The sequence below is a fragment of the Daktulosphaira vitifoliae genome, unplaced genomic scaffold, assembly GCF_025091365.1.
Source record: "Daktulosphaira vitifoliae isolate Bord-2020 unplaced genomic scaffold, ASM2509136v1 Scaffold_1, whole genome shotgun sequence".
NCBI lineage: Eukaryota > Metazoa > Arthropoda > Insecta > Hemiptera > Phylloxeridae > Daktulosphaira > Daktulosphaira vitifoliae.
In genome coordinates this window covers 57,249,775-57,267,300 of record NW_026099572.1, presented here as the reverse complement: position 1 = coordinate 57,267,300, position 17,526 = coordinate 57,249,775, and the positions used below count along the sequence as shown (strand labels likewise).

Below are 17,526 nucleotides of genomic sequence, written 5' to 3'. Positions count from 1 at the left end.
AAAAAAAAAAAAAAAAAAAAAAAAAAAAAACACATCTTAGTAAAACCAATACCTTCTCAGCTTCGCATCGAAGCTAAAATGTTATTATTGATTTATTATTATTAATTTTCGATTTATAAATGGTTAAATATTTTTTAGGTTTCTTCCTTAAAAGAGTTCAAACATTATACATTTATAATAAGCAATAATAAGGAGAGGCAAAAAAGATTTTACGTCTGAAAATTGGAATCGCTCTTCTTTCCCCTCCAAAAAAAAAAAAAATTTAAGGGCTCACACTAGTTATATAACTGGGGTTGTTCTAGTTCAAAGCCTTCCTTGCCTTTTATTGTAATGAGGACCTTTATTGTAATAATTATTCGTTAATGGACAGTAATCAATTATAACGCTATTTTATTATATTAATTAGTGATAAGGGTTATATTTTTCCATCAGATAAATATTGTTACGATATTCATTTACTCCGAAATTTGATAATTTTTCAATCGATATTCGGAGCAATCAATTATTAGTTCTATTCGGAGTATTCATCGTCGTAGAAAAATCCAAATTTTTGTAACCTTGTATTCGTAGCAATTGTTGTTAGAGGATTTTTATCCTCAACAAATATCCCAAGCCAGCCAAGTTCAAGTATAAAAAATATTTTTAAAATTTTCAGTGACTGCTCACCCATTATACTAACTATTGGTGGTGAGATTTCCTTTAATACAATAAGACCTATTAACTAGGATAAATTTAAAATTGAGTTAGTTAAAAAAATTAATCTGGAAATTCTACTCAAAACCAATGACGACGTTGAAAACGCGGCTCAAAATATTGTTTCACTAATTAAAAGCTCAATAAGTAATTCATCTTCATTAAACAAGAGCAACTGTAAAAATGAAGAAAAACTACCAGTTCATATATGATCTCTTATCAGTGAGAAAAGAAGAGTTAGAGGCATATGGCAAAATACATTATATCACTCATTTAAATAACTTTACAACAAACTAGCTAATAACCTAAAATACTAACTTCTAAAATTCAAATCAATTCAATATTAAAACTACATTCCATCACTCGACGCTTGAGGATAAATTATTTTGGAGAGCTACAAAACGATTGACCCAAACCAAAGAGATTACCCCCCATCTTCGAAATGATAACTGTATCCTTGCTATATAGATGAAGAGAAAGCTACGATTTTTGTTGAATATGTATATTATACATTTAAATCACATGAAGACATTTAGCCCAACTCTAATCATATTAATATGGTTAATGATTTTATTTCATGTCCTCTAACTATGTTTCCTATTAAACCATTCAGTCCTAGAGAAATTGAAGCAACTATTAAAAAATTACGAAGCCGTAATAATCCTTACACCTAAACCAGGAAAACCAAAAAACATGGTAGCATCATATAAACCGATCAGCCTGTACCCACATTAAGCAAACTATTTGAAAAATTTCTACTCAAAATGATAATATTGCTAAAATGCTAATATTACAAGAACACCACATTTTACTTGAACACTCAGTTTGGATTCCCACGAGACACTCAACGATACATCAAATTTATAGGTTGTCCGACACAATAACCTCAGCATTTGAAACCCGCAAATACTACACTGGTTCATTCCTTGACGTAATTTAATAAATAAATAAAAATTTATTTATTTTGAAAATACTTTTTTTTTTGTTTACAACAAAATGAATTTCTGAGGATTTAAAAAGTTTAAGCTACTAATTCTTAGTTGTGAATCTAATTCTTTTATTCCAAATTGCCTAACGCTTGCAAATCAAATTTAAAATGTACTTTTATTTAATAATTTACCCAATTTATAAAAAAAAAATAAATGAAAATTCTATATACTAATAATTAGTCAATATTAAGTTATAACAATTGTTACCATCTGCCTAGGAGGTTCAATTTTTTCCATTCTCTTCAGATACCACAAAACATTAAGCTTATTTGTTGGAAAGATAACAATTTTCATTATTTAAGGAATCAATGGTTTAACAAGTTTAGTCAGTAAATGCTATACTATAAAATATTTAAAATACATTTATCTATAAGTATTTACAATACTCTAGAGAGCTTAGCCATACTCATTAACTATCAACTTGAATACGTTCATAATAATAGGGTAAACGCTTAGAGTCGATAATTTTTAATAGAAGTAACTCATATTTTAATTGAATAATATTACATAATTTATGAGAATGATCATATATCTTATGTATAATAATAAAAATGTTAGACGTTGAAAAGTTTTTATTATGCACTAAATCTGCTTACCTTTTACAAATCAAGTAAGGCAAACAAACATGAATCAAACAAATTAAAAATTAAAAATATTTACACACATATTTTTATTTAATATTACCAAATACAGTAGGCAGGAGTATTTATGTGTACCTAAAGAATGTGAAAAACTAAAAATTGCAACACCATTTTTATGTTATTATTATTAAATTTAATTAAGCATTTTCAATCTTGTTTGCTTCATCAGCCTTGAAAAAGTTCTTCTTAATTACATTGTAATCCCTAGTCTTCAAAGAAAAATTGTCTTATACTTTTTCCGCACCTTTGCAGAACAAATGAAAATACAAATACATTGTAATAATTAGTAAAGAAAAACACAAAATGCCTATACAATAAAAAAAAATCAATTAAAATACTTTAACAGTACGTCAAGTCTAATTTACATAGTTTAATTGTTATAAAACGAATTTAATATTTATAAAAAAAAGAAAAGAAATAATATGGGGTATTAAAAATTGTATTCTTTAGTTCTCCATAATAAAGTTAACTTTATTCCATGGTGGTAATCCATCAGCTCATCATTAGCTTTTAATAACGACCTGTGATGATTTAAAAAAAAATATACTGTATTAGAACTATTATAATACAGAATTAATATTATTATAATTATATTTCCAATATTGTTTTTGTTTAAAAACTTGAAAATTTGCAACGTGTACATGTGTCAAAAATGTTAATCAAGATAGACTAACACAAAATTGACTTAGTGTAACTAATAATAATAACACTACACATACACCTACAAATGTAAAATTTAAGACTTGGATGCCAGTAAAAATATTTTAAATAAATTTAGAATTGAACTTAATAAGAAGTATTATTATGAGTCAAAATAAAATGTAATTAAAACTTGTACATGATTTTTCTTGTACAAATATAAACAATTATTAATGAAGTTTATAGAAAATAATGACTACCAAATTACCAATTCGATATAAATAATATATATTAAGAATTTCCCATTTACTATTTCATAAATAAAAAACCTTATTAAAATTCACCAATTATACTTTAGATTGACACTAAAAGTAGCATGCATCGGTCACATGATTTTTTATTCTAGAAAATGAGATGTATATCAAATTTATATTATTGAACATTTTTTAATAAGCACATGCATACTTTAAGTTGATACCTAAAACTTAACTGTTATTAGCAACAAAATAAAAAATTGAGTTAATACTAATTATTACGCAGAATATAAATAATATACAAAATGTTCAGTAAGTAAGAACACAAGTGAATTGTTACTAATAATGAGAACAATGGAAACTCATTTCCTTACTTACTGAACACAACATGTAACATGAACTTTACATTAAAACAAGTTTATTTAAAGTTCATGGAAAAATAAACTCTAACTTGCACATTAATGAGTGAAATTATTTAACTATCAATTAAATACTTTTTCAAAAGCTAAAAATTATTAGTTTAATTTTTAGTGGCATGTTAATTATTACTTATTTTATTTAAATTGATGCCAAATGTCAATATTTTTTTTTTTTTGAAGTAACATTTTACGGCTCAATGTGGTGTAACATAACCTCTTAGATCAAATAATATTAGATGAGCATTATTAAATATTTAATACTTGTTAACTCTCACAAAAGCATTATTGGACCATGTGTGGTGTCAATTCAGTAATGTGATAATGTTATCCTATAGTATACTTATAAGTAACTTAACTTTTCGTATGCCTGACAATTTTTATAGCCGTTATTAAATATTTACACATTTTTTATTATGCCAATACTGCATTTTCCTTATTCTACTTATCATTACAGGATTATGTTTAAATAATTTGACTGATATTACAAAATGTGAAAGGTAACATAAATTAAAAAAAATGTCATTCATAGATTGGTGGAAATCCCTACAAAATTTATTTTGTATAAGGAGTATGTTACAAGAATGGCCTCACATTCTTACAAACGTAAAAAAGTGATGAAATAAATTACATTAAAAAAATTTAAATATTAAGACATCATGCTAGTTATTATTTTAAAGTTAAATTTTCAAATTCTATAATTAAATATATAATAAATAAAAATATGAATCGCATTAAAAAAAGAATAGGTTATTGGTATAATATTCTATAGATAATAAATAGGAAATTTTATTGAGATTAAATAGTTATAATAAAAACTTGAATTATTTTATAAAAACACGAAATATCTAGATTATATATTAGGATGAACTATTTTTTTAAATATTATAACTAATAGAAAAAATAAGATAGAAAAGTAAAATACTTGTTTTAAGCATACATTTCATTATTATTTTTTAGTTTATATTATAACACAAATAAATTTATTTTTAAATATGCTGCAAATTATGATATTCTTGGGATATTATTAGTTTGACTGATATATATTTTTATCAAAGTTCAAGATATATTTGGGAAGTCACTAATTATATCACGTTTTATGAAAAAAACATGCCAAAAAGGTATGTAATTATTAAACAAATGTATTGATTTTAACTAGTATAAAAATATAACAAAACCTTAAATGGTGGGCCAAGTTACAAATACAATATATTAATTGTTATTAAAATTAATAGCATAGCAACTTGATAATTTTTACCATTATATTGGTAAATGTATCAAGATTATTTTTATGTAAAATTTGTATCTTTAGTTTTCAGTAAATTATCATTAATTAACGATTCATGTATGATTACATGAATTAAATTAATTAAATAATATTATTAAATTAATTAATAAATTTAATTTAAAATAGTAGAGAAACCTTATCCCCGTGTAATAATATATATACATATAATTTGTTAGGTAACAAGTCTTTTAGTGTGAGCAACTTCCAATTTGAGTTTATAGTAATTTAGGTGAGGGAGGAACATGAAGATTTAGCTTGAATCATATCAACATAGAGAATTTATCCTACATATTAACTGATATAAACGAATTTCTGAAATTAATAAGTTATTTGAACATATTTTGATGAAAAAATTTGTCTACATCAATGCAACTGATTCAAATTTAAGAAATGAAGAACTTCTATAAATCATATTGAAATTATGCCTGAAGAAACTGATTGAAAATGACTAATAAATGATTTTAGAAAATGAGAGGCTAACATTTTTAGAGGAAATTTACACTGTTCCATAAATTTACCTCTGTATTTAGTAGCAAGAACTGTTAATTTTCTTGACTAAACTTCAAGATCTTCATCAATGTCTATCAATATCTACTCAGTGGGTCATAATGGGTCTTCAAGTGTTCTACTTTTGCAATGGAAGAGTCTTCTTTTATATATATTATTTTTGTTTTGTTTTTGGTTTGTTTAAGAAATATATGTAAAAGTTCTAACAATGAATTTGAGAAGTCTTCAAGTCAATTAATTTATTATTATCTTGACAAATTGAAATATTTTCTTTTCTTCAAATATGTTCTTCAGGAAATGATTAAAAAATTGAATATGTAGGAAATCTTGATTAAATACTTTGAAAGCTGAAAAACTATATTAAGTAATAAATTAAATGGATAGTATTTTGATTGAATTTAATGTTTAAAACCCGAAAAATCAAAAAGAAAAAACTAAACAGCCAAAAAAAAAAAAAAAAAAAAACGACAAGATAACAAAATTAACCAGAAAACCTTAAAAACAAAACAAAACAGGGGATAAGGGTCCTAAATTCAAAGATTGTAAACAAATTCTTTTTTAAATTAAATTTGAGACTTACGTGGAGAGTATGAACGGGAACGTGATCTTTCATAACGCGATCTGCTCTTGTAATATGGTGATGGAGATCTTCTATCCCTGTAATGTCCACGGCCACCACCTCCTCTGTATCCACCATCATAATAATCACTGTTAATATTATTTGGTTAAGGTATTAGGAACTTCATAGAAATGAAGTTGAACCAAGAATGAGGCGATACTCACTCATAATCCCTATCTCTATCATACCTATCATATCTGTCTCGGTCATATCTGTCCCTATCGTATCTATCGTATCTATCATAACCTCTTCTTCTGGATGATCTTTCTTCTCTCATTCTAAAATTGAATTGATAAAACAAGTCATTAGTAAAAGGAAATTTACCAAAATAATTGATATAATATTTACGTAGGTCTGCCCATGTAGATTCCTGGTGTAGGAGTATGTGGACGTTGTGTAATAGAGAAGTCTACACGAATTCGACGACCATCAATTTCCATTCCAGAACATTCTTCTTTTGCTATTTTAGCATCTTCATGTTTTTTAAAATAGGCAAAACCAAATCCTCGTGATCGGCCACTCTAAATTTTATAAATTCCATTTTATTATATTAAAAAAACGTATTTAATTATTAATTGGGTATTTACTTTAGCATCTATAATGATCAATATTTTATCTATGGATCCATACTTGGAAAATATATCATACAACTGATGTTCAGTAGTGTAAACACTTAAGCCAAAAATTCCTAAGCACTTATTTGGTTTTGGATTTTCCTAAAAATTTAATAACTTTTTATCTTTTTTAAAAAAATATATAAATATTTAACATGTTAAATAAATTGCAATTGTATAGATTTTTAAAGTAAACTAACAAATTATTAAAATCAAATATAACTTTACAATCCATACATTTAAAATATAATACTACATATGTAAACATTACAAAATTTAAATTACATGTCTGCCACGTCTAGATCCTGATCCACGTGAATGGCTACGATAACTACGTTTTCTTTCTCCTGAATAAGATCGAGATCTTGAGCGAGATTTGGAATATGAATGTTTTGAACGGCTTTTATATTTACTTCCATTTCTGCTAGGAGGAGGTGTTACTGATCTAGAGCGGGTTTTAGATCGAGTAGGAGATCGACTACGTGACTTGCGTTCACTTACTGATCTACTACGACTACGGCTAGGTGAAGCAGAACGAGATTTAGAATGACCATTCCGATCCTACAATAAATTATAACAGCGTTAAACTATTTAAAAACTGTAAACTGAAGTTAATGAACATAACCTCAATTTCTTGTAATTGTACATTAAAAACACAAAAATTACTTAAAATAAGCATAACACAAGAATAATTTCAATTTAGATGCCGCGATTACTTAAATTGTTGAAATTTAAAGAAATCAGCTTTTACTTAATAATTAAATATTGTATAATTAAAATATTCTTACCTCGACGTCGCTCATTTTTGACTATGCAAAATTCACGTGTCGGAAAATAAGTTAGATTTCACCGGTTTGATGAAAATGAATGACGTGGCAAAAACCACTGGCAGACTGTAGTTAGAGAACAACGTATATAATTATTGATCAAACAAGAGGAATCAGAAATAGTCAAATTACGTGTATTCTGCAAATACTTACGAAAAAAGCCGAGCGGTAGAACTCGGAGCCTCGCCGAACAATAAAGACGCTTAAAATCATAAACAAAGTGTTTAACCCCGCCGTTCCTACTACTTATGCGTCATTATGCAGTGCAACCAATATTCTTCTGGTGAATACCATAATGCTAGTAAAATTTTATATGGATTATTAAAAATTGTTTAAATTTATTTTTAACTGTTAATTTATTCAAACATTAAATTTTAATTATAAAAATTAATAAATATGTTAGTATATATATATATATATATATATATAAAAAAATTAGTTGTATTGGTAACACTTAATATTTTGGAAATCGCTGGTCATGCTATTACCTTGTTACTAGTGAATATTCGCTTGTCAGTTTCTACTTCTAAGGTTTAGTGTTGTTATTCTAGAAAGTACTATACTTATTGTATTTACATTGCAAGGTTAAACTTAAATAATCTGCTACAATGGCAGGCGCTACAATGTTTGCTCAGCTTAATAAACCATCCGATTATGGAATGAAAAAAATCGAGACTGAACATGACAGGATTATGGAACGAGAAGCTATGATTTTGTCTCAGGGAGAGTTATTGAAAAAAGAAGGTAAAGCCAAGGAATTGGCTGCTTTAATTAAAGATACTAGACCGTTTTTAGCAGAAATTAGTAAAGCGAAGGCAGCAAAATTAGTTCGTTCATTAGTTGATCTATTTCTTGATCTGGAAGCTGGAATTGGCATAGAACTTCAGTTATGTAAAGAGTGTATAGAATGGGCCAAAGAAGAGCGAAGAACTTTCTTAAGACAATCTTTAGAAGCTCGTTTAATGGCTCTATTATTTGATTCAGGGATGTTTAAAGAAGCATTACAACATGGTTCTACACTTTTGAAAGAACTGAAGAAGTTAGATGATAAAAATTTATTAGTTGATGTATTGTTGTTGGAAAGCAAAGCATATCATGCCTTGAATAATTTATCTAAGGCTAGAGCATCTTTAACTTCTGCTAGAACAACAGCTAATTCAATTTACTGTCCTCCTAAAATGCAAGCATCACTTGATTTACAATCTGGAATTTTACATGCTGCTGATGAGCAAGATTTCAAAACTGCATACTCTTATTTTTATGAAGCTTTTGAAGGATTTGACAGTGTTGATAGTACATCAAAAGCCCTTAAAGCCTTAAAGTATATGCTTTTATCTAAAATAATGTTAAATAATGCTGAAGATGTACAACAAATAGTTAGTGGAAAATTAGCTTTAAAATACACTGGTCGTGATGTAGAAGCAATGAAAAGTATAGCAAAAGCAAGTCATAAGAGATCTTTAGCTGAATTTCAGTCAGGATTGAATGAATACAAAAAAGAATTGGAAGAAGATCCAATTGTTAGGGCTCATTTAGATACATTGTATGGAAATATGTTGGAGCAAAATTTGTGCCGTATAATTGAGCCATACTCAAGGTAAAAATTGATTATTGTTGTTGAAATATATTTTTTTAAATATGAAATTTGTATTTTATTATATAAATACCAATATATTTTCAAAGCCTTAATTATAATTCACTAAAAGTTGTTATTGAACCATCATTTTTTATTTTATGAGGTAGTTAAAAATATAAGTTGCCATTTATAATAATTGTTGACACTGATGTAAATTATGAGGAATAATTCTAAAAAGTTATTAGTAGCTATTGAATCAAAAAATATATGTATTTAAAATAATCAACTCTATTTTTTCAATATTATATTTATTTTCTGTTTATTTGTTGTAGTTTATGATAAATGGAATACTCTATATATGTTGTATTCTAATTTTTTTAGAATGGGGTAAAAGTTAATTTAGTACTCAAACCCCTGAAATTTTGTTTTAGCAATGTTTATAGTTGTTTCTTTTATATTAAAAAAGTATTTATCAAACATGTGAAATAATTATTTTTGTTAAACTTTGTTTATTTAGAGTTTTTAAAATTGCGTACGTAAACTAATGAACATGGTATATAAAGATAATTTTTTTTTTCATCTAGAACTTTGTTTTAAGTTAACAGTTTGCCCACATATTTATTTTAACTAAAAATACCAAGTAAATACACTGTCCTGCTACTAGAAACTATAGAAATACTCTAATTTTAAAAATGAAGTTATTTAAATTTGTATTAATTAAATAATTTGGATTTTTTTTTATATTCATTAAAAACCACTTCAACAAGTTCTATCAAAATTGATTTTAAATGTATTTACTTAATAAATATTTATATTTGATTCAAGATCGCATAAAACTTTATTTCTAACTAGTAGCAAGGCATTAAAATTTGAGTGGGTGAAAGTGATCAAAAATTTATTTACACATGTACTTAATAATATATCATATAAATATTAAAATACAACAATTTTAATTTAATTTATATAATGGATACATTTAAAATTATCTATTATATAGTACAAATTTTAATTTATGAAGAGGTTTAGTTGATATTTTTTATGATTCATAAAAATAAATGAANTTTTTTTTTTTTTTTTATCGTCAATAAATGATATGACCACAACTAATAAAATTAATAATAATTGTGTTCAAATTATAATTATTTAATATATTTTAGTATTAATTTTTATATTTCTACTTATATAAAAATGTTTCTAAATATAGTAACTATTAGTTAAATTTTTAATATAAGGTGATTGATTTATCAAGAGTTTTTTTTAAAAAAAATTATTTATTTTAGAGTTCAAGTTGAGTATATTGCTAAGTCAATTGATTTACCAATGAAAAATGTAGAACGAAAATTGTCACAGATGATTTTGGATAAAAAATTTCATGGAATATTGGACCAAGGAGAAGGAATTTTAATTGTATTTGAAGAAGCAGAAATTGATGAAACATATGAACTAGTTTTAGAAAACATAAATAGTATGGGCAAAGTAGTAGATACATTATACCACACTGCAAAAAAGTTAACATAAACCAATTACAGATTTAATATTTATACCTACAAAATAAAATACTAATTATTATAAAAATTTTATGTATACCTTCTGTGTTTTTTAATTAATTAAATAAAACAATAGAAATCAATACAATTTTTTTTCATTTTTAAAGAAGATGGGTTAAATATAAAAACTTGTGTTTGGTTATTAAAATTTATACAATGGTAAAATAAGTGAAATATTTGTTTGGTTATTGTAAATATTATGATTGTACATTGATATAATAATTACGAACTGTTATTAATAAATTTTTGTTTTATTTACTAACAAGCAACGAATTAGATAATTTTTCTAAGTTCTTTGATTTTATTTTTATATGTATAATCATTTACTATGTAAACTATGCATTGTACTATGATTATTTTTAAACAAATAAAGATTAGGGAGAGGTTAGTTGATTATTTCATTTATATATTCAGAAATTTATTTTCGCTAATGAATATATTGATTTTAGCTTCGAAGCGAAGCTGAGAAGATATTCATTTTACCATGATGCGTTTTTTTTTTTGTGTCTGTCACTACTTTTTCTCAGCTCTCACTAGATCGATTTTTTTCAACGATACGTCAAAAGATCACAAACAGTATCGTTGAAGACAATTCCACTAAAAAATTACGATTTTTAAAATTGATAAATTTTGACATTTTTTTCTCTAAAAATTGCCATAACTTATTGAAAAAAACAAATTAAAGTAATTTTTTTTTATTCTAAAACCAAGTAATTCCCTTTTATTTTTTAAGATATTTTTGAAAATCTGACCCTTATCCCTCCACAAGAGGGCATTCAAAATAGTAACTTTTTCACAAAATTCAACTTAATTTTTGAAAATGTTCCCGAATTATTGCGTCCCTAAAACATATGTCAAATTAAAACTTAAAATATATTAGGCACTAAATATAAAAAAATTGTCCCGATGACTTATCTTCTTTATACAAATAGCTGCCATTTTTTTAAAACATACTATTATTTTGTTCAAATTTGATTTTATATTAAAATACCTTATAAGGGTTTGCCAAAGTCAGCCAATAAATATAAAATTTGCATGAATCTAACTAACATTAAATATAAATTTATACTTAATTTGATTATTTTATCTATTCAAAGTTAAGAAATGGTTTTTGCATTTTCGAAAACATAAAAATTTGTATAAAAAGTTTTCGTGTTACTTTATGTTTATCCTGAAAATAAATTACATAATTAAAAAAACCCAGCACAAGGGGGTCGCGGCACAGTGGTGACGTAGCATAGTTGGATCAAGTATAATGATATCTGACAGTGATTAAAATTACTATAAAAAAAAACGCTTCGATGTTAATCTTTAGATAGTGTTTAATTTTAAAAAATTGGTGGATATTCCAAAAGCTACATGATCTGCTAGTTCCTTATTAATATCTTGATTAAGATAAAAAATGTCGAATGGAAAAGGGATTATTAAAAAATATTATTTCTTATAAAAAATTTGTGTTGATTCATACACTTTTCAATGAGTTATAGCATTATAAAGTTAAAAATGTAACCAACCCAACCCAACATCAACTCCTATTTCCTTAATTATACCCAGATTAGTAATTATTTTAATTATATATTATATAATTTTTATAATTAATTATTTTCAAATTATTATTGATTTTTAATATGTTAAAAGTAATCATTTTGAACCTACTTCTTTTTGTTCTTTAAAGTGAAAGTTTTAATAAAAAAAAAATGAATTTATTACCATAACTTTTAACTCAACTTGCAAGTTTGAAATAAATATTATTAAATAGAAAAAAATGAAATTGGTAGATTATTTCAAAAACAACAATAACACTTATTCCCTTAATTTTACCCCGATTTATAACTATAATATATGAATACATAATAATTACAGTAATTAAATTGAGTATGAAAGTGGTATTCAATAATATAATATTGTAATTTTTACGGAGAGATTATAAAAATAAAGAGGAGTTGTATATGAATATACTTTTAATGCGTATACAAATTTAAAGGAATTGATGCAATACTTTTTAATAAAAAAATTTTGTTACTTATGAATAAATACACTAAAGGAACTTTCATCAAAAAAAAAAAATTATATACTTTTCTAAATAAACTTTTCGTGATGTTTTCAAATGTGCAATTAAACTTTTTCTATTACTTCTAAGTTTTAATATTATTACTTATTATTAAAAAATAAGTATTTACATATAAAAAAAAATAATTAAGAACAAAAAAAATTGTATTAAATTAATACTGATTTTGATTTTTAATATGTTAAAGGTAATCATTTTGAACCTATTTTTTATTGTCTTTTAAAGTGAAAGTTTTAATGAAAAATACCTTCTCAGCTTCGCATCGAAGCTAAAAAATGAATTTGTTACCATAACTTATAGTTCAACTTGCAAGTTTGAAATTGACATTATTAAATTGAAAAAAATGAAATTTTTAAGATTAATATGCAATCTGGAAATTTTATAATTACTAATTACAGTACATTTGTCAGAAAAATTCGATTTTTTTACATTTTTATCGTAATAGATAACTGAAATAGAAAGAATAGTAATCATTTCCTAATAACTTTTGGTGTTTAAAAAGATTCTGCAATTGAAATATTTAGAACTAAAACAAAGTAGTAAAAAAGATTTACTCAATTGAGCGCATTATAANTAAAAATATTTACTCAATTGAGCGTATTATCAAAAATATAATTATAATTGTAAAAATCCATCATTACATTCAGGTGAAACTAAAAATCATTTTTTTTTTAAATTTATGATTTATATGGCAACATATTACAAAAAAATTTGGCATATTATAGACTGGTAGTAGCACACACAAATAGAGTTAAAAAATTAATAAATTATAAAGTAAAATTATTTACTTTTGTAGTTGAATACTTTTATCATATCAAAACTAATTCGACAATAAATACTTTAAGAATATTAAAAATTAATGATTTTAATTGTTTGTATGGAAAAAGCTGGTTAAGCTACGTTTTATTTGAATAAAGAATATTTTTTCGATTTTAAAGAGTAATAACTTAAACTAATCATTAACTTAAATATCATAAACTTAAATGAATCATTTGACGTATCGTTGAAAAAAGTAGGTCTAGTGAGGGTTGGCAAAATAAATCGTAGCCAGAAAAAGAACCACATAGTAAAATAATATTAACATGAATATCAATTTCTTCTCACGAGGGGAGACTATAGTGATAAGATCCTTTATATTTATTGAAATTATTGAATCTAAATGAGATAAATATCAAATGATTTGAAAATTCTATTCTAACTCAAAAAAAAAATGCAAAATTTTAGAAGCCACAAACGGATTTGAACCTCGTACCCTAGGCGTTAAAGATCAAGGTGTTACCCATTCGGCAACTATTCGTTGATTTTTGTTGCATGATAAAATTGGCTATTTAAGCTAACTCAAATTTAAAAATTACTTTTTCGACTTTAAAAAAGTAAAAAATGTTAATAAGTATAATATCATATGTCTTATGAACTTTATTCTATGTCAATGAAATTATATAATATTCATGAAAGTCAGTTTATTCCCCTAATAAAATATTTTAAAATAAAATAAAATACAAAACCTAGAATTTTAATAAAAAATAGCATATTTTTAAATACGGTAGCCTTTTGCGCATAGAAGATAGGTCGTCGGGACAAATTTTTTTTTTTCATTTAGTAGTACATAAAATAAGCTTTAATTTGATATATGTTTAAAGGACGCAGTATTTCCGGAACATTTTCAAAAATTAAGTTGAAAAAGTTAGTTTTTGTAAAAAAGTTGCTATTTTAAATCCCCTCTGTGAGCAGAATAAGTGTTAGATTTTCAAAAAAAAATGTTATCAAATGAAAAGAAATTACCTAAGGTTTCAATATAAAGAAATATTATTTTGATTAGTTAATATTTGAAAAAGTTATGGGAGTTTTAAGTACAAAAAACATTCCGATAGAAGGTGATTTTTATCGCAAACATTACATTTTTTTTTTAATTTCGATAGCCATTTGCGCATAAAAGATAAGGTGTCGGGACAAATTTTTTTTTTTCATTTTATAGTACATAAAATAAGCTTTAATTTGATATATGTTTAAAGGACGCAGTATTTCCGGAACATTTTCAAAAGTTCAGATGAAAAAGTTTTATTTTTTATACAATGTTTCAAAGTTTGAACCCCCCTATATAAGGGGAAATTGTCTAATTTTAATAAAAAGTATGTCAAATGAAAGATGTACTTATAATATATTTAGAAAAAAAAAAATTTGTGCTAATACATACATTTTTCGAAAAGTTATAGTATTTTTAAGTTGAAAATTAAAAATCGAAAATTTTAACACTAAAATAGTGTTTTTTTAACTACGGCAGCCGTTTAAATGTAGAAGAAAAAGTGACGGGACAAATTTTTTTTATTGATTTTTAAATTTGTAATTTTTTTGGATTTTTCCCCCATTTGCGGGGAACGAGGGAATTTTTTTCAATTTTTAAGGGTAATGTCTTCAACAAGATACAATTTGTGATCTTTTAACGTATTGTTAAAAGAAATCGGTCCAGTGACAATGCAAATATAAATCATATTGTAAACTCAAACTTTTATAAATACACTTTAAGAACACAATATGTTATCATAAGAAATTTGTAAAATAAATACAATGTATAATTTTGGTTTTAAGTTTTTTTTGACAATATTTATTATTTTAATATTCTTTTAATTTTTGTCAAAATTAAACAGTAGATATAAATGTTGTAAATTCGAGGTAAAAATAAAACTATATAATTCTGATTTTTATAATCATCTTGGCTGAATCAAATTACAGGTGTAAAAGCAATTATTTCTATAATATTTAAGTCTAGTTCATAGTCAAAAATGTTTCAGAAGTGTTTATTTTATTTATTGGCCATTTATTTCTATGTTTGTTTAACCAAATCAGATAATCACTTTAAAGATTTAAATATACTTTTAGATCGCGACGGATGGAAAAATATAGATGATCTTTGGAAGCCTCGATTTGTTGTTGAATATGATCACGACGAACAGAAACTCGATGCAGCAGAATTATTAAAAAAAGATGAATCCCAAAATGAAATTGTTACAGAAGAAAATTATAAACTTAAAGTACAAAAATTGTTTTTATTATACAGCGCCGTACACGCTCATAAGCTTATTAAAATTATAGATATTCTTAGAGGGTTTTGGGAATTATGTGAAACAGAAAGTGTATTATGTAAAAATTCATTTTTAAATACTTTAGTTTTATGTCATGAGACTTTTGTAAATATGCTCGATGCACTGAGTTTTATTGCTAAGTTTAAAAGCAAAGGACCTCTGATAATAAGCGATTTTCCAATAAACGGGGTAACTATTGCCATAAATCATCTTATACTTTTATCCAATAGTATTTCACAAAGTATTGGATGTATTAGACATGAATTAAATGAAACGTATAACTCAATAAAAAATTTATAGAGCTACATTTTAGGCCCGTTCTGAATTACTTTACAGATAACTTTTCTAGAGTATACATAACTGTTCAAAATACTATTAATAACAATAATAAAAAATTAAATCGAAAATTGGAGTTTTTAATAGGTATCTTAAGTGTTGAAATGGATCAATATAATCATTATCACAAAAATATACTTGGCTTTCGCTTTTATAAAGATAGTCATTTTGTGGAGGTAATGCCTTTAACAGAACAAATCATAATTAAAGCGCCTGTGGCATCCGACGAAGAAGATGAAGGCTAAAGTAAAGATGACATGTATATTATTAATAAAACATTGTTAATTCATATATTGTTTACATATTATTAAATACAAAATTTTAACAAATTTTTGTTTTTATCTAAAATACAGTTAATATTTATATGTAAAAATCAAAAATTTTTTAGCGGAGTAACAAAAGATTTTAAGGTAATAGTAGGAATACATCAAGGTTCTGTACTATTAGTTATTTTCTATAGTAATAGATGAAATTACTAAAGAAATAGAAGGAGAAGTACCGTGGTGCATGTTTTTCGCTGAATAGTGTTAATACTAGAAAATTATGAAGAAATTAATGAAAGGCTAATGGTATGGATATCAGCACTTGAAGGAAAGAGATTAAGAATAAGTAAGAGAAAGACAGAGTATATAAAATACGAGTTTGACATATGAGATCACAATTGAAAAAATGTCGAAAATTAGCGATTTTTAAATTTATAATTTTTTTGAGAATTCCCTCGTTTACGGGGAATGAGGGATTTTTTTTCAAATATTGAGGGTAATGTCTTCGACTAAATACGATTTGTGATCTTTTGGCATATTTTTCATCAAAATCGTTCCAGCGAGAGCTGAGATTGAGCGTTCACAGACACAAAAAAAAAAAAAACACATCGTATTAAAATTAATACCTTCTCAGTTATAATTGTTTAATTGGATTCACTAAGTTATACAATTTCAGTATGTAAGGAAACAGGTTAATTATTACAAACAATGAGAACAATAGAAACTAGTTTCATACTTATTAAACACCTTAAAAAATTATTATTAATCTTTCCATACATTATAGCTATATGAACTATATTGTACGGTTGCTTTAACCGAAAGCGATGGTAAAACTATCATAATTCCAAATTGAAATTATTCTGTTATTCTAAACTTACTTGGTAGAATTATCAAATAAGATTGTTGATTTTACTTTAGTATGGTTCCTCAACTACATAATATTTAACGACTTATCAAATAAAAATTAATTTTATCAATTAATTTATGTTATTTACATATTAAACACCATAAAATTAATAAATTATATCAAATAAATTGATATAAGTGGTATTTACTGAAAATGTACTTTAATTATTACAAACCATTTCTTAACAATTAATATTAAGACAATTTCAATTTGTATCAATTATTTATTTATAATCTTGAAAAATAATGATTAATAAATAGCA

General features: G+C 24.9%; 2 protein-coding genes across 13 annotated transcripts; one reads left to right on the top strand and one right to left on the bottom strand.

Moving 5' to 3' along the window:
* Positions 1 to 2,236: 2,236 nt before the first annotated feature.
* Positions 2,237 to 7,765, bottom strand: LOC126895284 (transformer-2 protein homolog beta-like). Of its 12 annotated transcripts, XR_007701614.1 has the most exons (9): positions 7,641 to 7,765; positions 7,449 to 7,553; positions 6,946 to 7,221; positions 6,634 to 6,762; positions 6,395 to 6,567; positions 6,211 to 6,324; positions 6,008 to 6,135; positions 5,439 to 5,782; positions 2,237 to 2,844 (listed from the first exon to the last, which is right to left on the bottom strand). XR_007701614.1 is itself a non-coding variant. In XM_050666989.1 (7 exons), the coding sequence occupies exons 1-7, from the start codon at positions 7,461 to 7,463 to the stop codon at positions 2,551 to 2,553; spliced, it is 852 nt and encodes a 283-aa protein (XP_050522946.1). In that variant the 5' UTR covers positions 7,464 to 7,693; the 3' UTR covers positions 2,237 to 2,550. The 12 variants fall into 12 exon arrangements, 8 of the variants coding, with proteins under 8 accessions (XP_050522946.1, XP_050522949.1, XP_050522947.1 ...); XR_007701616.1 differs by having other exon boundaries at positions 6,008 to 6,111; positions 7,449 to 7,693; XR_007701615.1 differs by having other exon boundaries at positions 6,235 to 6,324; positions 7,449 to 7,693.
* Positions 7,766 to 7,976: 211 nt separating this feature from the next.
* On the top strand, positions 7,977 to 11,015 carry LOC126895274 (26S proteasome non-ATPase regulatory subunit 11). The gene is made up of 2 exons (XM_050666958.1): positions 7,977 to 9,084; positions 10,344 to 11,015. Exons 1-2 carry the CDS (start codon positions 8,096 to 8,098, stop codon positions 10,579 to 10,581), a joined length of 1,227 nt encoding a protein of 408 aa, XP_050522915.1. The 5' UTR covers positions 7,977 to 8,095; the 3' UTR covers positions 10,582 to 11,015.
* Positions 11,016 to 17,526: the final 6,511 nt, after the last annotated feature.